The sequence below is a fragment of the Didymosphaeria variabile genome (genome assembly GCF_027946475.1).
Source record: "Didymosphaeria variabile strain IMI 356815 chromosome Unknown scaffold_2, whole genome shotgun sequence".
Taxonomy (NCBI): domain Eukaryota; kingdom Fungi; phylum Ascomycota; class Dothideomycetes; order Pleosporales; family Didymosphaeriaceae; genus Didymosphaeria; species Didymosphaeria variabile.
In genome coordinates this window covers 3,037,459-3,064,434 of record NW_026611621.1, presented here as the reverse complement: position 1 = coordinate 3,064,434, position 26,976 = coordinate 3,037,459, and the positions used below count along the sequence as shown (strand labels likewise).

General features: G+C 53.3%; 11 protein-coding genes across 11 annotated transcripts; 6 read left to right on the top strand and 5 right to left on the bottom strand.

The window, feature by feature from the left end:
* Positions 1-1,107: 1,107 nt before the first annotated feature.
* Positions 1,108-1,670, bottom strand: SCD1 (Scytalone dehydratase; the record flags this gene model as incomplete). Its single annotated transcript, XM_056211513.1, has 2 exons — positions 1,108-1,572; positions 1,620-1,670. 2 exons carry the CDS (start codon positions 1,668-1,670, stop codon positions 1,108-1,110), a joined length of 516 nt encoding a protein of 171 aa, XP_056074986.1.
* A 1,212-nt stretch (positions 1,671-2,882) lies between these two features.
* On the top strand, positions 2,883-4,688 carry N0V89_002705 (uncharacterized protein; the record flags this gene model as incomplete). Its single annotated transcript, XM_056211512.1, has 2 exons — positions 2,883-3,155; positions 3,210-4,688. 2 exons carry the CDS (start codon positions 2,883-2,885, stop codon positions 4,686-4,688), a joined length of 1,752 nt encoding a protein of 583 aa, XP_056074985.1.
* Positions 4,689-4,842: 154 nt separating this feature from the next.
* Positions 4,843-6,540, bottom strand: N0V89_002704 (uncharacterized protein; the record flags this gene model as incomplete). The annotated part of the gene is made up of 1 exon (XM_056211511.1): positions 4,843-6,540. The coding sequence occupies one exon, from the start codon at positions 6,538-6,540 to the stop codon at positions 4,843-4,845; it is 1,698 nt and encodes a 565-aa protein (XP_056074984.1).
* A 766-nt stretch (positions 6,541-7,306) lies between these two features.
* N0V89_002703 (uncharacterized protein) lies at positions 7,307-8,253 on the bottom strand (the record flags this gene model as incomplete). The annotated part of the gene is made up of 3 exons (XM_056211510.1): positions 7,307-7,536; positions 7,589-7,970; positions 7,993-8,253. The coding sequence occupies 3 exons, from the start codon at positions 8,251-8,253 to the stop codon at positions 7,307-7,309; spliced, it is 873 nt and encodes a 290-aa protein (XP_056074983.1).
* Positions 8,254-9,825: 1,572 nt separating this feature from the next.
* Positions 9,826-10,960, top strand: N0V89_002702 (uncharacterized protein; the record flags this gene model as incomplete). Its single annotated transcript, XM_056211509.1, has 2 exons — positions 9,826-10,591; positions 10,653-10,960. 2 exons carry the CDS (start codon positions 9,826-9,828, stop codon positions 10,958-10,960), a joined length of 1,074 nt encoding a protein of 357 aa, XP_056074982.1.
* A 139-nt stretch (positions 10,961-11,099) lies between these two features.
* On the bottom strand, positions 11,100-12,782 carry N0V89_002701 (uncharacterized protein; the record flags this gene model as incomplete). Its single annotated transcript, XM_056211508.1, has 3 exons — positions 11,100-11,415; positions 11,465-12,509; positions 12,593-12,782. 3 exons carry the CDS (start codon positions 12,780-12,782, stop codon positions 11,100-11,102), a joined length of 1,551 nt encoding a protein of 516 aa, XP_056074981.1.
* Positions 12,783-15,226: 2,444 nt separating this feature from the next.
* N0V89_002700 (uncharacterized protein) lies at positions 15,227-16,554 on the top strand (the record flags this gene model as incomplete). The annotated part of the gene is made up of 2 exons (XM_056211507.1): positions 15,227-15,527; positions 15,584-16,554. The coding sequence occupies 2 exons, from the start codon at positions 15,227-15,229 to the stop codon at positions 16,552-16,554; spliced, it is 1,272 nt and encodes a 423-aa protein (XP_056074980.1).
* Positions 16,555-17,485: 931 nt separating this feature from the next.
* On the top strand, positions 17,486-18,645 carry N0V89_002699 (uncharacterized protein; the record flags this gene model as incomplete). Its single annotated transcript, XM_056211506.1, has 2 exons — positions 17,486-17,557; positions 17,608-18,645. 2 exons carry the CDS (start codon positions 17,486-17,488, stop codon positions 18,643-18,645), a joined length of 1,110 nt encoding a protein of 369 aa, XP_056074979.1.
* Positions 18,646-18,754: 109 nt separating this feature from the next.
* On the bottom strand, positions 18,755-19,843 carry N0V89_002698 (uncharacterized protein; the record flags this gene model as incomplete). The annotated part of the gene is made up of 1 exon (XM_056211505.1): positions 18,755-19,843. One exon carries the CDS (start codon positions 19,841-19,843, stop codon positions 18,755-18,757), a length of 1,089 nt encoding a protein of 362 aa, XP_056074978.1.
* A 750-nt stretch (positions 19,844-20,593) lies between these two features.
* N0V89_002697 (uncharacterized protein) lies at positions 20,594-21,433 on the top strand (the record flags this gene model as incomplete). Its single annotated transcript, XM_056211504.1, has 1 exon — positions 20,594-21,433. The coding sequence occupies one exon, from the start codon at positions 20,594-20,596 to the stop codon at positions 21,431-21,433; it is 840 nt and encodes a 279-aa protein (XP_056074977.1).
* A 1,422-nt stretch (positions 21,434-22,855) lies between these two features.
* Positions 22,856-26,634, top strand: SLN1 (Histidine kinase osmosensor; the record flags this gene model as incomplete). The annotated part of the gene is made up of 4 exons (XM_056211503.1): positions 22,856-23,629; positions 23,761-25,482; positions 25,535-26,284; positions 26,335-26,634. 4 exons carry the CDS (start codon positions 22,856-22,858, stop codon positions 26,632-26,634), a joined length of 3,546 nt encoding a protein of 1,181 aa, XP_056074976.1.
* Positions 26,635-26,976: the final 342 nt, after the last annotated feature.

The following is a 26,976-nucleotide window of genomic DNA, read 5'->3' as shown; positions in this document are numbered from 1 at the left end:
GTGCTTCTGCTCGTGGTGATGCCGTGTGCGACAAACGCAACGGCCGCCGATGGCGCGCGTCGAGCGAAACAGACGCGGCGCAGAGCCGCCAGGCAACGGAGGGACGACGGCAGCAGAGGCTGGAGCAGAGGCCAGCATGCGCGTCACCGCCGGCTGCAGCGTGACGGGGGAGCAGCAGCGGATGCAGCAGGCGGGTGCAGCAGGCGGACGCCAAGCGTGAAGAAAATTGCGAGAGGACGTACCGGAAGGTGTGGTGAGAGAAGACGCTTGAAGAGAGATCCCCGCAGCCGCAAAGCAAACACCAGCAAGACGCAAAGAGAACAGGAGCACACGGCACGCGACGGCTGAGGCTTGATGCAGAAGGATGGCTGAAGGAGGTGGGGTAGAAGAGTGAGGGCGTGCAGGCGATGATGTACGCAGCACCCCGGCCCTTTCAACAACTCAGCGCTGCCGGCGAACCCGCAAAAGTCATGTGGCGGGACTTGGAATTCGGTAACGAGAGGAACCAGGTCCCCTAAGCCGAACCTGGGGAGCGATGGCGCAAAGCGGCCGGGCTGAATCAAGCTTTTGGGATCTTCACAGTTCGAATCTATCCCTCCATGACCACTGGCTCGTCCCACCGCCGGCCAGCGTGGCAGCCCTGCGGCCTGCTGCAGACGAGATCTGATCTGGCCGTCGCATCGCGGGCATTGGCTCGAGCCTCGCATCGCACGGTACCGCCGTCTTCGCTCGTCAACAAGCCACTTGGGACCCGTGGCTGCAGAGATTGCATGTGCTGTGCCCCGTTTGGCTCCCAGAGGTTGCAGCAATTGGGCCGGAAACAACCTCGAGGCCGCGCCGTTGGACCTCTCCATGCACTGCGACTGGCTGCCCACCGCCCGCTGCTCGACTTGGCAGCTAGCGGCCCACTCGGCAGCCAAGCAGCTTGGACGGAGCCGTGGGCGCACCACCGTTGCATCGACCACATACTATGGTACATAGTATCAATGCATGGACAGTAATCAGCCTTGTCACTGCACGTCGAGCACGGGAACAGCCCTGGTCAAATGCTCGCTTCGTCAGGTATCCTACGCGCATCCAACAACCCCTCGTTGGCATCGCAGCGCCCTATTTCGCCGGTATCCCGGTTGCGTGTGCGGCCTCTACCTGCTGCTGCTCCTCCCCAAAGGCACCGCGCCCCTCTGCGAACACCTTGTCGAAGTCATACTCGAACCACCTGATGTCGGGACAGAGACCCGCAAACTTCCACTCGCCGTCCACCTTCCTGTACCAGTGCATGTTGAAGCTGTGCGCGTGGCCCTTGACAGCCACCTTTGAGCGTGTCGCGTCTGTGTACCGCTGATGCGGCACACGGAGCTGGTGATAGCCCGTGATCGCATCCTCCGCCGTCTTCTCCCACCGGGTGCCACCGATGAAGTGCTGCGTCTTCAAGAGCGGGTTCCCGAGAACCGCGGGGTCAGAGGCCATGGCGACAAACTCATCGGCCGGCATCGCCTCCCACGCCTTGTTGAGGAACGAGGTGTAGTCGATCTTCAGGCTGGGTGCGATGCATTTGCGTAGGCGGTCCCAATCCTGCGTGGGATGAGACACTGTGCATCATCACTAGAGGACTGTCCTACCTTGCTGTCGTAGCTGTCTGCCCACTCGTAGCACGCCGACTGGCAGCCCATCACATCTGTGTGCCGTCAGTCTCGCAGCATCAAAACGTTGATTCTGCCACGTGCCCTCAAAGGTAAGCTTTTGTTGCGTAGCCATGGCTGGGCTCGGATGTGCGTATGCAGTCCAACTCTGGGGAGGTATCGTTGTGTATATCCTTCGAATGATTAACTCGTGGATAATGCTGCTATGAATCTGCGCATCTTCTCTTATACCAATCTGATGCTGCTCGCGTGTTGCGCACGTTGGCCGGCTCCCCACTTCACAATCGGCCTCCGATTGTCTCGGTCAAGGGTCTCGCTGTCCAGCGTCTCTCACGCTCTCTGCGGTATGCAAGGGGCCGATGCCCAATCCAGCTGCGCGGGCGCCTGTGTCTAAAGATACTCGCCGATTTCTGGAAATCATTGCACTTCCCCTACTTGATTGTCTACTTGATGACTGCTTGCTTGCTTGCTTGCTTGCTTATCTCTGTAAGCTGGCTGCATTTGCAGGTCTTATACCTAGCCTGGCAATCTACCGTAAACGCAATTTGGTGCTATTGTTGCTATCCAAAGATAACTTCATACCAAGCACATCAACACCGGACCTCTACTCGGTAGACTACAGCGGTTGTTTCTGTGAATGCCGGAAGAGGAAAGGTGCACAGACCACGTCCGGCGGGCAAGAGCATTGGGGTTCCGGCTGGCAACCGCAAGGACATCACGCAGCAACATCACGACGACTCGTTCATCGCCTTGACGTTGCGAAAATGACGACCCCTGCGTCTCTGCCAGCTGCCAATATCAAGTCAACTCGTCGCAGAATCCTGTCGCGCTGTCACACCCCTTGCTTCCCATGTTGCCGCATTGCCGGAAGCCCCCACCCAGACGTCGCCCACACTCCAATACCTCCAAGGCCATCGGAAGAGCTTGCCGCTCTGATCAAGATGTCAGATGTTCACCAAACGGACCCCAAATTCACTCACTCATCTCGTTCCTTTTGACACTGCCATGATGCGAGCGAATAACATGTCCTGCATTCAGCCCCCTGCAGCAGGGCACCTCAGGCTCTGACGTGCGCTTCAGCCGTGAATCCTTCAACCTTCGACCCCAGATCTTCTAGAACTTCTCCTTGCAGCCTTCTACACTCTTCGCAATGCAAAGTTCTGCGTCGCTATGTTCATCTTGTGCTTGGTCGCTTTCCTTTTCGCGCGTAGAGGTGCTTCCGCCGAAGGGGACCCCCCGCTGATGGGATGGTACGAGCCGCCGAACAAAAGAGGCACCTGGGACATCATAATTTCTTGCATCCTGACATTGACCATCTGCGTTTGGTCGGCTCTGCATCTTAACTTGCCCACCGAGGATTCGAAGCTCACAGAAAGGAATTACAGACGAGCGCGATGGATTGTTTTGGGCTTGTTCGCGCCTGAACTGGTGGTGTCGACTGCATTCGGCCAGTTTCTGACGGCCAGGTGGCTAAGTCGAGAGATTCGGAAAGACGTTCAATATCGCAAGGAGCATGTAGGTTGGTACCGAAAGCACGAATACTTTCTACATAGGGACTGACAACACCAGGGTACCGATCCAGCCTGGTCCTCAGAACAGCAGCTACAAGAATGGAGCATAACGCAGTGCTATTACGCGGTCATGGGTGGCATTCGCCTCCAGACTAACAGCGAAATTATCCCAACTCATGGTCGACTTTCATTAACAGCAGAAGGCGTGCGCATGCTGTCGTTCCTAGGTCGCCTTCCTGAAATTGACGAAGGCCAGATCGAAGATAAGAGCAAGGCTGACGGACTCGCGAAGTTTTTGGTAGTACTCCAGGCAGGCTGGATGATTATACAGACCCTCGCTCGGGTTCACCAAAAGCTTCCCGTAACCCTGCTCGAAATCAACACTATGGGGCACGTCGTATGTGCCTTTGCTCTTTATGGACTCTGGTGGAGTAAGCCGCTCGATATCAAAGATCCGACAATCGTTGTCAACGAGGATTGGCAAGACCGACTTGTGTCTTTGATGTGGATGTGCAGTCCAATCTGCTGGCACGACGATGATTTTATTAGCGAGGTCCGTTGCCTACAGTACACACCACCCTCCGAAAGAAACGCGCCGAGCAGATCACCGTCAGTCAACATCGAAGAGAATGCGATCAATACGCCAAGTTCGCCGATCGAGCAAAAGCCACAAAAGACACATTTCTCCGTAGGCTCTATTGGCGCGCAAGATCCAATCAAATTTATCGGACCATTAGAGCAGTTTCAACAGGGTACTGATGGGAAAGCAATGGACCACAACGTTGGCTATGTAGTCCATGGGAAGAAGTCGTTCAAGATGGCTCGAGAACACGCCATCTTCTTCCAGCTTCAGAAGCCACATCATAGCCTGCATCATTCCGCAGTCTACTGTCGACGCGCTCTCAGAGATTGCGACTTTCACGAAGAGCTTTCCTGTGCAGCTATCAGGCGCTGGGAACTGGCCTGTCTTGCAGTTGACGATCTCTGGAGTGCCTGCGAAAGGCGCCCTGAATTCCTGGAATACTTCTTCACCTTGTCCACTCTCGGCTCGAAAACCAAAGATGACTCGGTTATGGCGACGAAGTTCGTTGGCGAACTCGCATACGTCGCCGATCACGTCCCGAATTTCCCTGGTTTAGGCTATCTCGGCTCTGTCAACGTTCATCGGGACGCTCTGAAATCCGTGGTCGCTTTCGCTGGTGCCGCGTACGGAGGCCTGCATCTCGCGGCCTGGAACGACTTCTTTCCTACCGTAGCAGAGAGGTGGCTCTGGATGGCTTGCGCTCTGGCAACGGGGGCCTCGGGCGTTTTGCTCGCCTTGTTCTTCCTTGCATCGCAGAAGGTGAAAGCTTTCGAATATCTCGAGCACTTCATCCGAAACAGTAAGGCTATCAAATGGACTAGCGCGTCAATTGTCACGCCGTTGTTTCTTACAGCGCGGATATTCATCGTGGTGGAGGCGTTCATCAGTTTACGACGGCAGCCTGAGAACATATACAAGACACCGGAGTGGAGCGAATATTTTCCGCATCTGTGAGGATTGTTGTAGCAATTTAGTATCTGACATTCTAGCACAATCTAATGAATACCCAAGACCAGCACCTTTATCGAGGTGCATCATCTTTCTGCGGTGCACGTGTGAACATGCTTTCGTCATTGCAATTGTTCCTCGTTAACAGCATACGGCTCCCTCACATCTCATTTCGTCCTCTCTTAGTGGGATATATTGTACCGCCTTCGGGAGCCTCAAACATCTGGCCATCAGCAATTTCAAAACCCCGTCCACTCTGCGCTCCTGGTCGCGTATCCCTCAACCGCTGTGATCTTAGACTCTCGTGTATACTCGGTGGCGGTGGGCTGAGCGCTCCGGCGGTGCTGTCCCTCCCATGCGACATTGTACACATAGGCACGGTGTCCTCGTCCAACTGTGCGTACTTCGACCTCACACCCTTCTGGCCCCACTTGAAAAACCAGAAGCCTGCAAATGCAAAAGCCAGCCCGCCTATGAAGCCGCCGACGACGGAACCAACCAAGATACCCGTGCCCGGTGTTAAGGTGATACTCTTCTCGAGTTTAAGAAACTCGTCGCATCCAAGTGGCTGCAAGTCAATTTTAGCTGCGGGATTAGTGTTCCTATTGGCAATCCCATACTCTTGCTGCTCACCATCCCACCTCAACACCACACGGTCCGTAAACACCTTCCCCAATACCCACGTCTGATTCCCATACGCGCCCCAGCCACCCTTGCCAACCGGCACCGTCCACTCTCCTTCCTTTTCCGGGGCGACATCCCCAGGTCCAGGAATAGTCACATTAACCTCCAGGCCTCCCTCAATACGGAACGTCAGCACACCCGTATCATTCCCGCCCGACCCTTCAAATACAGTATAATCATCATACTCTGCGCTCACATTTCCCCCTACAATCTTCTCAAACGCGCTCGTCGCATTGGTAGGCAGGACCAAAAATTGTACCCCCGGATCAACGCATGCGGTAAACGTTTCCTGTATGAGCGTCGCGCCCTCCACCCCATGCTCCCTTGGACGCCAATTCAGCGCCTCGACCTTCGCTTTGATCAGGCATGGTAGGTCGGGGTTCACATAGCGGTTTGAAGGGTGAAAGGTATGCCACGCCCCTGTACTCGCGGCGCGATCTTCGCAGCCTAGACACAGCGAGTCGTTTGTGAGGGACCAGGAAGTGCTGGGTATCATGTCTGCCTGCCTTAACGCATTCAAAATGGTGGAGTTAGGCGTTAGTCCGAGTAGCGCGCTGCCATACCCGCTAAATGTTTTTCCTTCTTCTGCTATTTGAAAGGAGGAGGAGAGGTTCTTGCGAAGGGGTAGGGCATCGTTTGTGGTCGCGTACGCGTCGGCATAGTCCCCAAAGCGCCATATGTCGGTGAAGAAATGGAATGCTTGATTATTCGTGCGGTTTTCCTGAAAGCTGGGTGAGAGGCTGGGTTGGTAAGCGCCGCCGTAGGTTTGCGCGCAGCGGGTGAACCAGTCTTCGCCGATTCCTGCACCATTTTCATTGAGGGTGGAGAAACTTCCAGGCGAGGCATCGCGCGCATGCAGGTCCGTAAGCGCCACATGACTTTGTATCGTACGATTTGTCTGCGGTTGCGTAGATGTAGTATTAATTGGGGTGTCGTAAATGCAAGTATTTGTGTAGCGCGGTAAGAAGGTGTCGTCGATTTGCAGTGAGGGGACGATGGCGATGGACTGCCATGGCGACCCGATTTGTAGCGGGATACCAGGAGAAAGGACTCCTGGGACCGTGGAGATGGAGCGGTACGGAAGGTTGATGGGCGGTGAGGCGCATTTCGCTGCTGTCGTTGTCGATACGAGGAGCGCGTGGGTGACCAGGCCCGTCAGGCTGAGGACGCGCATCATCAAAACATGAATTGTCTTCAGGTCATTGCATATAAGGTCGCGTCCGACCTCCGGCGGTACGAGAATTGAGCCTGATACATTTCAAGGTGGCCAAGAGACAAGCACATTCCAGAACCTGCACCCTTTCCTCCGTGTACCCTACTGTACAGCCAGCAGCCCCCACATGCTCGTATCCCTAGCTAGAAAAACGATAGTGTAACCCTTGCAGCTCAGCTTACACCTTGCCCCGCTTTGCCTTCTTTTCCACATTGGTATTGCTTCCGAGCAATAGTGTGCTAGAGATTGAAGGGCCGGTACGTTGGACCGCGTGGCGGTGCAGATGCTATAGATCAGGATATGAGAACGCGGGGTGTGCGGGTAGTCAGGGAGGAAAGGAGGGAGGGGCGAAAGCAAGGTGGGATGTATACTCAAGGGACTAAGCGCCGATTATTCGCAAGGCTGAATGAACACGCGTCATGGAAAGCGTGCTTTGGATATCTCTGATACAGACATTTGCGAGAACTTTCCCTGCAGCAGGAGTGTACTTCACATTGTCTAAGCAGTCTTCAACCTCAGACATGTCTGTTATTGCCGGATAAGGTCCTACATGCGGTGCCAGTGAATAGGAGCTCTCTGTGCCTTTGTGGGAGATTGTGGAGGAATATGACCCTGTCAATCAAGGCTGTTCAGCTTCCCAGAGCCCGTATTTCCAGCTCGACACTGTCACCGCCAGGGCCGTAAAAGCTAGAAGAGCTTCGGCATCTTGACCATCGTCGCTGAAGTCCTATTCCTCGTCGCCAAACATGTTGTCCATGTTGTCATCCAGACCTTCCTCCGGCACCATGACCTTCTCGATCAGGCCCAGCGTTGTGCGTAACGGTAATCCTATTACGTTGTCGTGTGAGCCCTCGATCTTCTCGATAAGAATAGATCCTGCGCTCTGTATGCCGTAGCCTCCCGCCTTGTCGTTACCATCGCGAGTTCGTACATAGGCTACTAGAGTCGCGTCCGACGCTGTTCTGATTAGCAGACTCGACCGACCGCCATGCAGCAAGCTCATACGCACCATTCGGGTCAAACTTGACCACGGTCATCTCCACGTGCGTCTCCATGGCGTAGCCCGGGTCAACTGGGTTCTCCAGCGGCTTCATGACCGCCACGGCTGTCGCCACCTTATGTGCGCCTTCGTCCCTTAGCATCTTCAACATGTCGAGGTGATCTTGCGGATTCCGCGGCTTCTCCAGTATCCGGCCCTTAGAGCTTATGATGATGGTGTCTGCCGCTATGACGAGCGCCGGCTCGCCCTTTTCCTCATTGTTGACTTCGCGCGTGTAGACTTCGCGACATTTCTCGGACGCTGTCTCGAGCACATATTCGTAAGGTGATAGCGATTTCGAGAGGTCCTCTTTGAACGTAGATGGGACGATATCGACCTGCTTGAGGCCGAGCTGTGGGCGTTTAGCTTGAGACTGTTGGCATGGGTAGGAGCATACTTGCAATGCTCAGTAGCTGTTTCCTCCTAGGTGATGCAGAGGCCAGTACTACGCGCTTGTTCCGCAGCTGGTTCAAAGGCGGCAGGTCGAGCGGAAGTAAAGGTAGCGGCCCTGGTGGTCTCCGAGGCGACCGCACCGCTTCTGGGGCAGCATTGGCTGTGGCGCTGGCACTGATGGGCGTGGGGATGTTTCGCGACTCTTCGTAGGAAGGCGGTGGATCGGACGGCTGGCTGGCCATGGCGGGGTCAACTGCGGGAATGCGGAAATAGCGAGGGGTCAAGAAGATTGCGCTGCACTTTGGAATGTTATCTGTGTAATGCAACGGGCGCCTGGAGGAATATCGCGTGTTTATACAATCGCGTTTCGATAGCCAAAAGTCGGCGGTGCTGCTCCATTGCTCTTGCCGGCGCTGGTAGCACGTGAGGAAGCCCGAGCTTCACCCATGAGCAAGGCACCGCTGGGAGCGATCGCCCTCTCAAAGTCGACCATTCTGTTCTCCACGACGCCATTCATCAGTTGGCTGTCCAAAGATGGTCCTGGCCATACTCATCTCCTTGTGATCTGAAGCGATGGAACATTGAATTCGCTATATTTAGCCTCACTTCGTACCTCTTCGCCCTAGTGCTTCCAACACGATCCTGACTCAGCTATCGACTATCGGATTCCCATATCTTGAAGATATCGATTTGCTTCGGCTTCGACTCGGGTCCTGGGAGATATTGATTTCATACTCATCCGAGCTGCTACAAAGGACAATATGGTCACTGCCATCTCCGTCTGCGAAACGCTGCTGGGCATGACAGATCATCCTATGTATCTCACACGAAGTATCAGGATGCGGGGGCTCGGAGAATGGCCAGAAGAGGTTGGCGGGACGTGCATATACGTGGCCATCTAGGTGTACCGCTCTTCCAACGTCTGACATTGAAGCCTCGGTGCCGTACGAGTTACGGATGCCTCAATTTGACACTCCGCCGAGATGCAGCGCACAACCAGGGTTAAGGTTTTCCGGGTCGATCAATTTTTCTCTGGAACCATCTCGAAAGTTTACATGGACTGCGACGACGTCAAACAATGCCCTTCGGACGTTGTTGATGGTTTTTGACGATGTTAGCATTTGTCGAATTTCGACCTTCGTACCACGGAAGCAGTTGCGTCGCGTCAAACTCAGGCGCCGCCTTCGAGATATCCGCATTCGCCTATGCGTTATGCGACCTCCTTCGTTGCTGTCGCCACGGTTACTAATACACCCACCTCGTCCGGCCTCGAACCGAGGCATGTTGTGCGGCAGCTTCTAACTCTTTCAGAGCTAAAGCCGGCACCACTCCGTCATGGCTTTCCTGCTAGCCCCGCTTCGTTTCTCTTGCGGCGAAAAGATGCATGATCCGTGATAGGTCATGGTAATGCCTCTCGAGCCTGCAAGTAATCTTCACTGGCCACTTGCTGCACACCCTTCCCGATCAGGACATATCGCCAGTTCCGAACCAAAGAACGAACATTCCCCTCCAGACGACGGATGAGCTGAAACGCCCCATTTCGCATGCACATCGGCTGGAATTTTTTGCCCGCAATTGGCCGGATTGAAGCTAACGACCGAAGAGCACAGTTTCATCATGATGCAATTCTTCTGTGCTTTGAACGTGCAGGGTCTTGCGGTGTAGATGTACATTTATAAGCGGCTACACCGTTTACTACATAAACGAGAGGAGCTCACCTTCACATCAATCCTTCCATCCAGACCCTTATTAAAGCTCTCACATATATCCCGCATCAATTCCTGATCACCTTTTTTCCATATTTCATCACCGTAATGCCCACCATGGTACAGAACAAAGGCATCATCTTCAAGGACATCCCCAGCGGATGGCCCGAGCAGGGCAAGCACTTGACCGTTGAGGCTCGCGATTTCGATGTTGAGCAGACTCCTCCAGAGGGTGGCGTAACAGTCAGGACCTACTATGCCTCGTTCGATCCCTACCAACGTGGACGCATGCGTGCGGCCCACACCAAGTCCTACGCACCACCTTTCGAACTCGGCCAGCCCATCACTAACCGCACAATTATGAAGGTGCTCAAGTCCAACACCGACAAATTCCAACCTGGCGATGTCGTCATCTCGTCTGGTGTGTCCCCTATTGAGGAGTACTCCGTGCTCAAGGAAGACGAGGCTGCTCAGATCCGAAAATTGCAGAATCCGCACAACTTGGACCCTAAGCACTTCCTTGGCGCCCTCGGTATGCCTGGTCTCACCGCTTGGTCATCATTCTATGAGATCGGACAGCCGAAGAAGGGAGAGACCATTTTCATCTCCGCGGCGTCCGGAGCAGTTGGCCAGCTTGTTGGACAGCTTGCCAAGCACGAGGGTCTAAAGGTCATTGGCAGCGTTGGGAAAGACGAGAAGCTGGACTTTATCTTAAAGGAGTTGAAGTTCGATGCGGGTTTCAACTACAAGAAGGAGAAGCCGAGCGAGGCGCTTCAGCGCCTCGCGCCAGAAGGTATTGATATCTACTATGAGAATGTTGGTGGCGAGCACCTCGAGGCTGCTATCACTGCGATGAACAACTTTGGACGTATTGGTATGATCCCCCGCCTCGCCACCCGTTTCTGTCCCAGCAGCAGTTACTGACAAGCAGACAGTCGCTTGCGGAATGATATCCCAATACAACACTCCCCCACAGGACCAGTACCCTATCCGCAACCTCATCCAGGTTGTGGGCAAGCGCCTTACTATGCGTGGGTTTATTGTCGGCGACGAGAACATGGGTCCCAAACACTACCAGCAGCACCAAGAGAAGGTGCAGAAGTGGCTCGCTGATGGCTCATTCAAGGCGAAGTTGAGCGTTACCGAAGGCATTGACAACGGTATTGATGGCTTCCTCGGCATGCTCAAGGGAGAGAACTTTGGTAAGGCGGTGTTGCAGCTTGCGGATATCAACAAGGAGTAGAAGGGGCAGTGTCAGTTACGTAGACCACATTTTGAGGCGATTGTAAGCGATGATACCACAGCAATCAAACGTTAAATTTCAGTTTCGGCCCATATCGTACCCCAGCAACGGTGAGGTCTCTAGCCCCGCTTCGCAGTTTTTATTGGATCACATACGTCTTGAACTCCCTCGTCTTTACGCCCCGCTCGAACATGATATCCAGCTCCTCGTACGTCCTCCCCTTCATCTCCGGCACCCTATACCAGCACCATATGAGACACGGTACACTCAAGCCCCCGAAAATGAACCCAAGCTTCCCCCTCAGCGCCGCCTGGTCGGGATTGATAAGATACGGAATCGCGACACTCATGATAATTCCGACCAAAGCCTGAATGGCAGTCGCAACAGCAATCGTCTTAGACCGTACACGAGTCGCCGAGACTTCACAGAAGATGGCGTACGCTACGGGTCCGACGCTATATCTCTTCAGTAAACCCCACTCGCGATAGAAAAATCGTAACTCACCTCCAATCAAACGTAAAGTTCCACACGAGGAGTAGCGTACTCTGCGTCCAGACTGCGCCTTTCGTCGGCACCACATCCAGAATCCCTACTAAAAACATAACAATCATTAGAATCGTCAGACCCGTGTTATACAGCATTCTCCTTCCAAATTTCTGCATTAGATACCAGCTGAATATAGTGCTGACCCATCCCACAGCCATGAATCCGACACCCATATCGTATGCTTGCTCGGTGTTCAGCCCTGCAAGACTGAAGAAGTAGGTGCCGTAATTGATAAGGTAAATTCCACAGAGGACTTGTGTGGCGTACACGCCGATGGCGATTTCCGTCCTGCGCCAGTTCACGGCGCGGAAGACGTCGGTGTAGGTGGATCCGGCCTCCATCTGCGTTTCGAGTCTATCTGTTTCGATGAGTTGAGCGAGTACAGCCTTGACGTTCACGCCCCTGCTAGATAGACGTCGGAGCGATATTTCCGCTTCGTTGAAGCGGCCTTGTCGTGCGAGCCACCAGGGTGATTCCGGCGCGAAGAACATCCCTGGGATGATGAGCAAGATCCAGAACCACTGCAGCGCGAAGGGAATCGAGTACGCCCAGTGGCTGTGCAAATCTTTCGTTGCAGCCGTAACACCATTCCCCAGTAACTGCCCTGTGACAAAGCACAAATTCACGTAGCTCGTCGACACGCTGCGCATCGCCAGAGGCGTGACCTCACTCGCATAGCTGGGCGCAATAACTACAAACGCGCCTAACACTAGCCCGCCTAGGAGCTCTCCTGCCAACAGGGTTCTGAGTGACCTCGCAAAGAACTGGATGAACACAAGCCCCGCGACAAGCACGACGCACGCATTGAACGTCTTTTTGCGCCCGTACCATTCCATGGGGTACCCAGCTGCGAGGGCGCCGACGACTTGGCCGATGGGGTTCCCCATAGAGAGACCGGTTTGCCATGCCGCGGAGATTATGTAGGAGTCGTTGAAGAGGTAGCCGAAGTCGCGCTGGAAGGCGGGCATAGCGTAGAGGTTGCCTAGAAGTTGTGGATCAAATGCTAAGTCATTGTCAGCGGTGGGTAGAAGGATAGTGTCGTGCAAGATTGATAGGGCTGGGGGGCAAGAGGAAAGGAAGGCGTACAGAGCATTATTACTCCCATACTGAAGTACATCGACCATCCGATAGCTTTGGGGTAGAGCTTGACGGCTTCCCAGAAAGAGAGCGTGTGCTCGACTGCCACCGCCTCCACGATTTCGTCCGCATGTTCAGCATGTATCGAGAGTTTGCGCACTTCGGCAGGGACTTCTTCTTCATTCTTTCCGGTCGCCATAGTTTTTACTGTCTACCCACTTTCTCAAAATCGGTCGTGAGGGAAAGAAAAGGTAACACAGCGTCCCCAATCCCCACTTTATGCATGGCCCGTCGCACACTTAAGCACGCCCAATGAGTGCGATAAGACAACTGTTATCATGTCAAGGGCGTATGTGTGTGCTGTGGATGCGGGGGCGAGTATCCCTGTCGGATGCTCGTGCGTGCATGCTGGATATGGATGGGACGGGCAATCCCTGGGTGCGGGGCCTTTTTCCATATTGAAAAGGTATCCGTGAATATTGGATGATTCAAGAGTACGAACCGTCTCTTCATACAATCGTTCAGATCTGCCTTGATGGAGGTTTTGCGATGTTAGTAGTCTATGGTGATGGTGCTGGGGGTAGCAGCCCGCATGTCAAGTTTTGTGATGGTCGCAGCGCTGCCATTGCGCACGTACTTAGTCGTGATAGCGGATCAAGACTGCGTTGTGTTATGTGCAGTGAACTGGCGGTACCTTAGAGATCGTGTACGTCGGGTTCTGTGTGGCAACTGCGATAACCCTGTTGAGGCAGTCTCCCCGCGCCGTGAACGGCAATCCTTCCGCACATCCTCTGAAGACTTTCAGTCTCCTCGTCTCCAGGTTCGCGCCAGGAACAGAAACCGACAGAAGGCTCAACGCGAGATTAAGAGTTCTGAAATTCGAATATCGCTCGATAGACACAAAAGCTGGCCATCTGTCCGGTACAGCCAGGCGGCCCAGGCCGAGGTTCATAAATTAGTCAAATCTAGCATGACCTCCGCACGACCGCAAGTGCTCGATTTGCATCATACAATTGTCTATGCAATCTACTACAGAACTGCCAATGGGTCAGTCGTCGTCAAAGCTACCTTTGAATAATCAGGACGTTCTTGCGATCTCTCTGGTCTACTCGAATCGTTCTCTGGATCTTCGTAATGTCTCTCATCAAGATTGCGGTACGGGCCAGACTGATACCTGAATTGGTCCTTCGCAATACCATAATAAACTTCCAGATCATAAAGTTGATCCTAATAGGAAGACTCGCCGCAGGAAAACCCTAGTAATACACACAGCACTCATGATTTTGACGCACAGTATTTCTTATTCATAGGTCGCATGGCGAACGCGTACGTTTGCCTCTAAAGCTGCTTCTTGAGGATGATACACTTGAGATATGGGGGAGGCTATCTTACGGTGTCCAAGACCGAAATATGAACATGGCCATGAATTTGTACTCCTCCTGATCCGAATTCGAAGATGTCATTCCTAGCGAACGTATGGCGGGCATGCCTTTTCCCACGTAATAGCAGTCATGGAAGCGTGGTTAACCTCCCGTATTATCAGCGATTTCCAGATGCCGTTGTTGTCCCATTTATCTCGAAGCGTCCAGTCTGGGATCCAGCTCGGCAAATTTACATCCGTTTCGGCGCAACCCATTCGAGCGGCAGTCGAGCTTATTGAATAAGTCAGAACGTCCAGTGAGCCAGACTTGGTCACATGGTTTACGGCGAAGCTTGCATAGACTTGCTCAGTTGTGAGGGAGTAGTCTGGCGAATCGACCAGCTCTGCAGCATCAGTGGCCAGAGCAAGCCGCGAGTAGATCATGTCTTTTGCATTGCGCCGCGACAAAACGTCGTGAGATTCTTGATAAAAGCAAGAATGTCTGCCCTCGGAAGTGCTTGATCGTACCTCGCGCGCATTGGGCCCAGTACGCATTCCCCATTCGGTGCTAGCCCTGATCGCTCCTTCCTAATCCCAAGACCGCAACGAACATCGCTCAACACCGCAACACGGACAGAGTACAATAGCCCCTAACCATTACGCAATAACTGGAGCTTCTGCTGTCTGGCTCACGATATTGTCTGTGTTTATCTTCTTAAAAGTTCATTGAGTATGGCCCGATGACGAAGACTCTGAAGCACCCGGTGCCTTCATCAAGACAACAGGGACATTAGCGTCGGAGGCATCATACAAGACGTTGCAACTGATGTGTCTTTCTCGGAGAGTCATTCGTCTGAACAAATGAGGTAGTCTTGCTGTTCTCAATCACATACCGCTGTACTACTTATGGCCGACCAAAACCACCTACTCTGACTTCCCTATAAGACGAGTCTACTCCACGAATCCTATTCCTAAGATGGAAAGTTAAGTTTCTTTCGTGTATATTTCAATTTCACTTGCTAATCCGCATATACTCCGCTCATTTGCTGGGCTCCAGTAGGCGGTGAGTGTGAGAGGACGGACGCGAAATTTGGGTTTCCCTCTACTCGCCGTTCACCTGGGACTGATTTGACGCGAATGTCACGCGTTTCGCTAAAATTAGGGTCGTCGCGTAATTAGGCAGCAAACCAAAGCAAACGGCTTTCTTTCCTCGCAACGGCTGGCTTCCGCCTTTTCCTCTACACTCTTCACCTACTCACAACAGTCAAGTCCAGTCACCCAGCATGGCCGACAAAGGAAAGCCAACACTCCCAGGTCTACCTGGCGAGATTGTCAACAACATCGCACGCGAGCTCATCGACATCGACGTTGCATCGCTTCACGCTGTTAACAAGGCGCTCTTCGAGAAGACCAAGTACGCTTATGCTAAGCGCTACTTGACCCACATTCACGTCTTTCTTCACCCCACGAGCTTCGAAAAGCTACATCGCTTGGCTAACGACCCATTCTACGCCACTCTCATTGAGCACGTCACCATATCTACCTATGTGCTTCGTGATGGTACTGATCGCCGCAAGGGGTCAAGTAAGTCTTCTTCCCTTTTCAGACACCCTTATTAGGACCAGCTTATACTTGAACAGGCGTCAAACCCTTTGAAGAAGAAAAGTCGTTCATCCTCAGATCTGCGGCACAAGCGATCACCGACGTACTGAAGAAGACTACCGCCCTGAAGTCGTTGACTATCTCGGATTTCAGCAATGGTAGCACATATTGGCCCTCAGATGATAGGGAGCCACCCGCATGGGGTATCAAGGATCTCAATCGACTCGTTACGTTTAAACGCGGCAAGGCGGTGGTCATTGGGTACCAATACCCTGACGACTTGAAGGTGTGGTCCACTCGGATTAAGGCTTTCGAGGCTGCCCTTATCGGCATGGCGAACGCTAAACTTCCGGTTCACGTTGAGCTGAGGATGGTTCTCGAAGGTAATGCACCCCGTCCACTTTCTCCCACAGCACAGCCCCTTTTCCTACATGTTCTGTCTTCCGCCGCACATTTTTCTACCAATGTGGATACCTACGTGGACTCCCGAGAGAACGTCGACTGGCTCAGCAAGATCAACCCCATGACTCTGAACCTGGACTACGACTTGGGTGCCTGGGAGGCTCCTGATGCTCCTGGCCTTCATCTCCGTCACTATGATCGACTTGCAAACGTTCGGATCACGAACGCAAAGACCGACAGCTTAGAGCTCAACGACTTTCTCAATGCACACTCGAAGACGCTCCAGCGTGTTGAGTTGAAGAACGTCTGCCTCTTGTGGACCGATCTCGGCGACTACCCGTGGAGAGTCATCTTCCTGACCCTCGCAAAAATGGCAGCGCTGCAGCACTTGTGGCTAAACACACTCTCTGCGGTCCCGCTCGAATATGAATCTAGAGATACCGACTGCCGTGCTTTCCAGGAGGTCGCATGGAAGACCAAATTGCACGTCTCCCATGGCCTCAACATCCTATGCGATTATTACAATCGACAGGGAGCTCGCAGCACGTTCGTCGATATGGACTACGTGGATGAAAAGATTACGGAGTTGTACGGAGTGACAATATAGAAGATTCAGGATATCGGCATCACCGTCCGTACGAGAAGGCATGAGGGTCCCGGAATAGATTGGTGAAAGGCACTTATGAAGGAGAGCGACGAAGAGGATTGATGAACGATCCGGTGAAGGAGGAGAAACATGACATGATGACATCGTCACGGCTTGAGTTTGGTCGCTTGATCCAAATTTGCAAATTCTGGGCGGATTCTGAATACCCAATGTCATTTCGATGTGGACTTCACATGATCGATAGTACTCAATATTCTAAGGAGTGCTCTGTTCAAGTAACATGACAAAATACATTGCAGTTTGCTACGACTTATACATCCAGCCACTGGGTGATGTGGAAAGCCTCCAAGCTCATGCAGGCTCGGCTTTATCAACGCTATTTCTTTCCAAAGGTAATAGGTCCATAAGTTCCTCCTGCTTGAGTGCCATGGTTCGTTCCTGATATGTTTGTAGTGTTCTGGTGCGTGGTCACCGCTGATGTTTTCCTAAATCCTTCCTGTAACTTCCCGTCTTCATCTTCTACTACCTTCATGTTGAGGTCGGCAAGCTGCTGAGCTCTTTGTGCCAGAATCTTACGGGTTTGAGTTGCCCTTCGGTCTCTATACCTGCCTTGCGGCTTGATTCATGCCCGAAGAGGCGATGCGCAAACATATACCTAGGTATGCCGGCGAATGCATTTACTAGTTCATTTCTCTTAGAGCGTTTGTATGAAGTTGTCTCGTAGGCACAGGTGCGACATCAAAGGGCGTACATAGTATCGAATTGATGGCACTAGAAAAACATTTGAAGACGCATGTCTTACCCAGATCCATATTGGGTTAAATCCAACGGTGCGGCCAATGACTAAGCTCCGCTAGCGCGTCCTACACCACCTGTCAATTCCGAGCAACTGATACATGCATGGAAACCGCATGTGCCCACTCACAGCACCATGGCACGTACCGCAAATTTCTCATGGGACACTCTCGGGCCCTTCATAGTCTGGCAGTTCCTCATACCCTACGTGCGCAAATCACTTAGTCCCATCCATTTACGATCCTAACGCGAACACAGGCAGCGTCATGGCTTCAAACAATCCTCTACTCGATCTTCATCCGCGCTGGCGAACCCAAACCCATGCCCGGTAGCCCACGCTTCATGAAGCACCGCCGCCAAATTCTTATCGCAACCTACCTTGCCTACTTCGCCTTCACCATTTATGAAGTCGACTTCAACCTTCAGAAATCCAGCAACGCATACAACGACCTTGGTGTGCCTATTGACGTTACTGAGAACACATTGAATTCCCGCTTCCGAAGACTCGCGCTGAAATACCATCCCGATAAAGTAGCGCCGAAGAATAGGGATCGGGCAAATGAGTTTATGTCGCATTTAACGGCTGCGAAAGATGTTATATTGGATCCGGCCAAGAGGTGGGCCTACGATCGATTTGGACCGGATGGGCTGAGGGCATGTGCGAAGTGCGTTACGATTAAGGAATACACAGACAGCGCGCTGGTCGTAGCGATGGGCACATACGGAGCGCTCCTCCTCTTCCTTATCGGCGCGAACGCCCTCGGATTTCTCAAGGATGGCGCGTACTGGCGGTACCTGGCTATACTGGCTGTGGCCGCATATGATTTTCGCACAGCAATGCGCCCGGACCATCCTCTATTCATCACCAAGTGGTTGAATCCGCTAATGACGGGGTTGAAGCTTCGCCCAGCATACCTGCCATTCCAGGTCACAATCATCGTGAAAAAAGCGAGCATTTCCGCAGCGCAGTTTCTCGGTCTCCTCGTCCCTTTATACCGCGACGACCCACAAAAATCTGCAAAGGTCACGGACGACTCAGAGGAATCGAGGCACAAGCAGCTTGACCGGCTGGATGCTGTAGTACAAGCTGGGAACCAGGATGTCACGAGGATCTTGGAGCTGGAGTCTACGATATTTAAAGAGAATGAGAGGGCGAAGGGGGCGCTGAGAGAGGCGATGAAGACGTACATGGTGCAGAATGTGATTCACCAGGAGCCAGAGGTGAGGAATGCGATTGGGCAGAGGATAGGGAGACGGAGAGCTGGGGCGCCGCATGGAGCGCAGGGGACAAAGTGATGGGCGAGTCTGCATGATACCCTTTCTTCGCATGATGCATCTCATTTACTAAGTTCAGGATTGCATTCTACTACATAACCCTACTGAAACAAGCTTATGTCGGACGTGTCTAGAAAGACAGCACCCACACATCTTTAAGCCGCTCGTTGTTCTCACTGAGCCCTCCATGCACCACGACACTATCGTTCCCCTCCGCAGCCTTCACGACATCAGCGTCAAACCATCCTCGCGGGTCCGGCAATCGCTCGCTACCAGATGGTTCCAGCTTCGTCCACCACTTCTCCGCAATATCGTAGATCCACATATCGCTCAGCATCTTCCCCGCCCCGGCATGTCCCAGACTACTCGGGTCCCTCTCTCCAAACAGCGTCAACAATTTCTCCTTCTGAGCTATGCGCACCGGAAGCAGAACGCACACGCTGCGCGCCTCAGGCCCGTCATTCCCATCTGCCTGAAACGTCTCGGCAGACCACGCATCAGAAGCCACGTCGTAGATGTCTATGCTACCACCCTGCTCCGTCGTTCCGTCGAACCCGTTCATCCTGTAAATTTTGCCCCCGCTGTACGCGATACTCGTGCCTCCCCTCTGTGGCGCCGGCGCATCAGCACCCTTGGACCACTCCCTCTTCTTCACGTCGAACCTCCAAAGGTCGGATAGTCGACCCTTTTCGGGACATCCGGCGTGGACGAAGAAGGTTCTGTTTCCGTCGGAGGTGGCGCAGTGATAGGAGCGCGCGAGTGGGTAGGGTTTCGAGGCGTCGGCGGGTTTGAGCAGCTTCCACGAGGTGGAAGATGGGTCGAAGGACCAGACGGCGCCATTTTCCTCTACGGGAGCCATGTCGGTGCCGCCGCGGCCGGAGAAGAGATACATGCAACCCGAGAGAACGGCGGAGGCGGAGCCTACACGGGGCGAGGGCGCCTCGCTGGCGGACTTGGTGTCGAGTTTGGAGGCATCTGTACCTACGGTAGTCTTCGTGAGCGGGGCAATACTTGAAGATAATAGGGACTGTGTACCTGCGCGAAGAGGCAGTACATCGATCTTATTATCGACGGGCTGCCGAGGCTGCACCTCACCGCCGAAGATGTACGCTGTATCTTCAATGACTGAGAGAACCTGCGACGAGCGGCGCAGGCGCTCTGCATCGTGCAGGCGCGCCCATTTGGCACTGAGGTTCCAGATGGGCTTGCTGATAGGCATGCTGTTCTGCTTCAAGATCAAAGGGAAGGAATGATGTCAATGTTAAGATCAAGTTTAGATGGTTGATCAATCTTATCAGATTTCACTTGAACACCCTGATGAAGCGCTCGTTGTGCGGAGTCTCCGCGACTGCTGATTTGACAGTGATGTTTTGTCGGTAACGGCATCGCCCCGCGTCTCCGCACTTGCATGCGCTAGTAACGGTCTTCATCGAGCTTTACATCGATGATTAGAGCTGTGATGAGAATCAAAGTACACACTCGGGAAGAAAGCGAGCCGGAACTGGACTTTTGAAACTGATCAGCATTCCCATGGAATCGAATCATAAAGTTCTGATAATCAACCAAAAAGAAACGGCCAAGTATGGTAGCCGCGGAGACGCGTCTATTGAGCTCCATACCGTTTTGCCGACAGGGTGCTTGTGAGTGAGCATTCTCATTCGTAAAGTCTAGTAGACGAGTCTGTCAGACGAGGCTGCTCTGCGAACACCACACCATCGCCCCAACATGGGCCGGATCTTTACCTTTTGTGGAGATCTAGACGCGAGTGATTGGTTAGTCACCCACTCTGTCATGGGACTTCAGGCGTTCGCGATCGTCATACCACCCACCTGCGCTTTGCTGCCACTTCTTTCAGCTGCCCGGGCCAGGTATTCGCGGCGGTACGATGGCAAAAGTCTACCTATATATGCCACAGCCCTTCGACTAACGACTGCGCATCCGATCTGGGTATTCAACTATACCATCGAGCATGTCTGCGAACACCATTCTGCACCGGCAGCTCGATGAGCCCAGTACACACTCTGCCGTCCTTTCGCAGCAGCATGCGCCTTCATACGATGCATCGCAGAGGGATGAATTGCCCGACTACGAGGAGCCTGCGCCCTCGTACGGCCGCGAAACATACGAAGCGCCAGTGCACACATACTACCTTCGCGCGCCGGACAAGAAGAGCCTCATGGTCGTGCCATACGGTCCGTCATCGTCCGGCTCGTTCAAGATTACTTCGCGTAGCTGCCGTCCATTCTCCAAGAAGCCGGAGATGGAGGTCTGGCGCACAGTTCGTGCGAGCCTGCCAGCCACCGATGATGAATATGTAGCTGGCATATGGTTCGACACAGACGGGCCGTTACCCTGGTGTCCCCGCGCACGCTTTGTCCGTCAAGACCCGACGGAAGGCAACCGAATGTTCAAGATGGAAGCGCGGAACTTTTCAGACTGGACCGTATCAGTGGACGGAACGCTGTATACCTGGCTTCTTGAAGCAAAACCTTTCTCGCTAGTCCTTCGTCAAAATGGGAGGCAAGATACGGTTGCGCGCTTCAACTTCTCGATCCACGGACTTGTTGCGACTGGTGGGGCTGAAGTTGGCGATTTGACAATTTACCAAGATAGACTGTCGCAAGACAGAGCAGGCGTGGATGTGATCCTGTGCGGCCTGGTCACAGCCCTCTTGCAATTCAAGAAGATGGGGAGACACTATAAGAACGAGCCCGGTGCTGTCCCGGAGCGTGCTGCATCGTTGCCCGAGGAGCGAGTCCCTCTGCACCGAACCGCGGTAGGGCAATTTTGGTCGTATCAACAAGGCTGAAAGGAAATTCGATAATGGAATAGGAGTCAATGGTGCGGTCTGTGTTTGTGGAGCCCAAGAGCCGTTTTCGTTGGTCTTGGGTCAATGTAAGCCGCTCGTTCGACCTTGTTTCGGTCGCAGAAAAGCTGTGATATGGAGCGTGCGACAACGTTATAGTGTAGCCAATGTGATGATCGAGTCCATGATCGGAAGCAAGGCTTCAGCCTATTGTCTCTTGTCGCATTGTATTGTAGTCGTGGTACGCCGCAACCGTCGGAATGCCACATCAAAAGCGATGCTGTCTCGAGTCTACGTAGTCGATGGTCGAGTAAAATCCCGAGACGGCTTGATCAATGTGAGAAAACGGTAGCATCATGGTGCAGGATGCAGGGCCACCTGACACGAGGCAGCAGCTCGTCGACTTGAGAGGTGCGAAGTACGCTTTGTGAGATTGTCAGAAGCGGTTGCCATGGTTTTTGAGGCCTGCCGGGCGTGGAAATGAGTCTCTGCTGGAGACTGGCTAAGCGCGCCAGGGGTTCCCTAAGCGAGGAAACATGGATGAGCAGGGAAGCAAAATCGACGGCGTTCTCGACCGACAGCGATTCTACAGCGCCCGATCCGATGAGAGCGTCGCGCGGCGGGTCCGGGCCTCGGCTGGCGTCTGTTGGCAATGTATCGCCTGGTTTCGTGAAGCAAAGAGTCGCATGTTTCGTGCCGATCGCGCTCAGCAGAGTTTGACCGGTGGGGAAACGCAGAGACACAGCGCGAGACATGCGAAAGTGCGGAATTGCATGAACGGCCCTCGCGCGAGCGACTAGCCAGACCAGACTGACCGGGGGGGGAGAGCAAGCAGCCGGGGTGTGGTGCTTCTGTTCAGCCAGGCCGCGTCGCTGCCATGGACCACTCCAAGCCCAAATTGCACTGTCTTAGCCCTGTCGCGCCCCCGTTGAGCATCCACGGCTGCCGTCTTGGTGGTGCGCGCGCGGCTCGTCCTTTTGTTCTTCCATCCAGCTTTAGCCTCTCCGGATCTACCAACCCTCCGCGCTCCACGTTCCACGCTCCACTCGCGACCCTCCGCACATCCCAAGAGCAAACAGCTCGTCCCTTCCTTTCGCGTTTATGCCCGTGGCCTGAAGGGCGTCTGCCGTGTCTCCCTCAACCCTACGACGGAGCCTGCCTGCTTCGCTCCGCGCGCCCGCACCCTCACCACCACGCCGCTCCTTCCTCCGAGCCCGCATCAGATCGGACAGCAACAGCACGCCACAAGGCTCCGCCATCGCCGCCCGCGATAGGCAGGCAGTCTCTGGAGCGGACCACGAGGAATGGGAAGCTGACGTGTCGCAATTGCCTCCACTGCATCGTTTCAGCCCGTCCATCAGAACGCACCCATCTCAGCCGACACGCCTCGAGTAGCTGCGCGTGGGTGCTCCGCGACGGGGAGCCATGGTCAAGATGCGCATACCCATTCGTGAGCAGCTCGGGTGCTTGGTCTTGTTGTCCTCTTTGATCGGCCTGGCTGTCATAGCGGTTGCAACGTGGATCACCAACCACAACTTCGTGCTGGACGTTCGCTCGAATGCGCTCTCGCTGAGAGCGTCGCTCAAGGCAGCACAGGTGGCCTCCAATCTGCTTGTCATGGAGACGTCTGTGCGCCAAACAGCCTCCCGTCTCGCAATCCAAAGCGCCCTGCAACATTACGATGATTATGGTAATAACTCAGCCGATAACTGGTCGCGGGCAAGAGATGACTTTGATGCCATCTTCACTGGGGATGGAGATGCTCGTTTGGCTGTCCAGGCCAAATTGTATCCCAAGAACTCGTCGGACATAGCGCTCATCGCCATGACCAAAAACACCCTCCAGGGCCTGCAATTGCCCTACGATGGACCGAACGGTCAACCAGTACTATTCGGTGACAATTCCTCCTTCATCCCAGAGCTCTACCCCAAGTTTCGAACCTACTCAAGAGGAGTTAATGACTCTTTCGACCAATGGTTCGCCGAATACGACGGGAGGGCAATCAACGCAAACAGCTTCTTGATTAGCGGCCCGTATGCTGTCAACGATTCGCTCAGCCTCATGTCTATTACGATGCCTATCATCAACAACACGTCCAGTATTGACACGCTCGGATGGTTGACCACTGTTTTGGACGCGAATCTTATTCAGAAAGTTGTCAACGCTCTAGAAGGCTTGGACGAGAGTGGGCTCACCATGGTAAGTACACAGCACCTGATTCCTGCGATTTGCATTGCTTCGAGCCGATCATTCGTTATATGGATATGCAGGACGCGCAGCAAGATTTGCCATTTTGAATAGACAATGCTAACTTCAATTGTGTGCCTTAGTTACTAGGCCCAAACAACGCTACGAATACCTTCCCAGCCGGTGTCGTGTACAACGAGGATGCGCCTGAACATGAATCGATTCGGTTCGTGCTACCTCCTACAAAACGTGGCGCTCTGAAACGGCACGGCAATAATGACAACGCTGAGCCCGACGCACCCTTCGATTGGACCAACTTTAAAACAGTTCGACAAGGTTTTACTAAACGAACCGGTGCAGCAAGTAACGCTGGGAGTGATATATCTGTCAAGAACGAGTTGGGCAATGATGTTGCAGTCGGTTTTGCGTTAGTCCAAAGCTCCTTGGTGGACTGGATGCTTATGCTGGAGATGTCACATGGCGAGGTCTGGGCGCCAATCAATCACCTCCGCACTTTGATCTTGGCCTGCGTTTTCGGCACTATGGGCGCTTTATTGCTTCTGGTGTTTCCCGTCGCGCACTATTCCAGCCGACCCATCCGGCGCCTCAGAGACGCGACTAAGAGGTCGGTGTCACCAGCTGTACTTGACGAGTCCAGCCTCGGTTCCGAAGCGGACGGAGCAGACGACGATGGGGCTGATGCAGCACTTGCCCGTAAAGAAGGCTGGATAGGCTCCATCATTCATTACCGTCGCAATCAAAAAGCTAGCCGTGCTGAAAGAAGAGAAGCTGAAAGGAGACGGCAATTCCGGATCCCGTCAAAAGTAAAAGATCGGAAACATTTCATTCACGATGAGCTCACAGATCTCACAAAGACTTTCAATGAGATGACCGACGAATTGATGATGCAATATGAAAGGCTTGAAGAGAGGGTCCAGCAGAGGACGGCTGAACTAGAGCAAAGCAAGAAAGCAGCCGAAGCAGCTAACGAGAGCAAGACGTTATTCATCGCAAATATCTCGCACGAGCTAAAGACGCCATTGAACGGCATTCTAGGCATGTGCGCCGTGTGCATGTCGGAAGATGACCCCATCAAACTGAAACGATCACTCGGTATTATCTACAAGAGCGGCGATTTGCTTCTCAACCTATTGACTGATCTATTGACTTTCAGGCATGTATCCTCACTTGGCCTATTACCTGATTCCACTGACAGCGAGAACAGCAAAAACCAAGTCGGTCAGCAGATAAGTCTAGACGAGAAAGAATTCCGGTTGCGGGATATCAGTTCGCAAGTCATAGCCATCTTCGAGCGACAAGCAAAGGAGGGGGGCATCAACTTAAGTGTGCAATTTGAAGGACCCTACGATGCGAATTTAGACGAGAGCGGTCGACCCACTGGGAAGGGAGATCTTGGGCCTTTCGGTCTTGGTCGTCTTAAGGACATGATTCTCTATGGCGATCAACATCGAATATTGCAGGTGGTCATCAATCTGGTCTCCAACTCCTTGAAATTCACACCAGCAGGCGGTTCCGTCACCATTTCCATTCGGTGCCTGGGGGAAGCTCAAATGTCGGACAGTAGGAAAGCTTCTCTACAGTCGAGACACAGCTCAACACGCGGCTCTAGGCGAGCTCGTGGTTCCAGTTCAGAGATTGGGTCTATATCAGTAAAGGGCTCCCAGGACCGCTTCAACACCGCCAACGTCATTAACGCACATGACAAAGCGTTAGGATACCAACACTTGATGGGTCTAGATCGAGCTCCAACGCCGCCCCCGGGTAGATGGTTAGCATTTGAATTTGAGGTCCAGGACACAGGTCCCGGTATCCCGGAGGACCTGCACGACAAGATCTTTGAACCGGTAAGGATCTGAGTCTTACATCTTCAGGTATCATTGGCTAACTGGAGTGTAGTTTGTGCAAGGAGATCTTGGTCTCAGCAAGAAATACGGCGGCACAGGCTTAGGTCTCAGCATTTGCTCTCAGCTGGCAGGGCTGATGAAGGGTACCATTTCACTCCAGAGTGAGGTTGGGGAAGGAAGCGTGTTCACCATGGCTATCCCTCTCAAACATCTTACCAACCGTGCCGACAGCACAGCAAGCTCAAGCAACATCAACCTTGGGTCTAATAGCGGCCGCCAGAGCATATCTACAGAGGATCCAAATCAGCTGATAAAGAACGATGATGCGCTCTCAGGTCGGTCAGTGCACTCAGCAAACAGTGTGCCCATTGTAACAGGACCTGCGCCAGCGAGCGGACCGGTCACTTTCGAAAGCGACTCGAAGCCCCGCCTGGTAGGCCTAAGTCAGCCATTTTTTGCGTCCAATCCTCCCCTAGAATCTCCGAATTCTCAGCAAAAGGCAATGGCGCGTGTGGAAGCCGAGGCGACCCAAAGGGGCGACAAAGTCAGGGTTCTTGTGGCTGAAGACAATAAAACCAACCAAGAGGTCGTATTGCGCATGCTCAAGCTTGAGGATGTGTATGATGTAACAGTAGCTAAAGATGGCCAAGAAGCCCTGGATAAGGTGAAAGAGAGCATGGAGCGCCAGACTCCATACAATCTTATCTTCATGGACGTTCAGATGCCAAACTTGGATGGTCTACAATCTACTCGACTGATACGACAATCTGGGTTTGACGCACCCATTGTAGCTTTGACCGCTGTAAGTACTGCATTTTCAGTCTCTGCAATCTTTACTAACAGTTTCAAAAGTACGCAGAAGAGCAGAACGTCAAAGAGTGCCTCGACTCTGGCATGAATTTCTTTTTGTCTAAACCCATTCGCCGTCCAGCACTAAAGCATGTGTTGAAGACCTATTGCCCTCCTATACCTGAGGAGGAGGATGGAGAAACAACACCCCCACCTACGCAAGGCTCGGGAGCGAAAGCAAACGGAGGCGTCACTGCACCTGTGCAGGCGCGTCCACCCGCAACCAGTGGTGTTGTGAACACTCCTGTCGCAACTGTCGAACACAGAGAATCTCCCGCGATATCCCCACTGACGCAGTCATAGAAGAAGCTTCCACAGTCCCCAAATCCGTAGCGAACTTCCGCACACTCCTTTCAATCTTCTCTCTTTATCTGAGCGTCCGATGCATCCTATCTCCCATACTTGCGGGCCGTACGAATACTTAATGGCCGTATAATTTTTTTTCTTGTCTGCTCAGCAACAGTTGTCTTCTATTAAAGCACGGCGTTGGTGGATGTTGCCAAAAGCAATGCACACGCATGGGATCGGGCGTTTTTCACAAGCCATCAGTTGGCATCATGTTTGGGATCATGTCTGGGTCAGTTTTACTATTGGAGTTGAGAAAGTGAATAGCCCACCGTAAGGAAGGGTATGGGATTGGCGAGG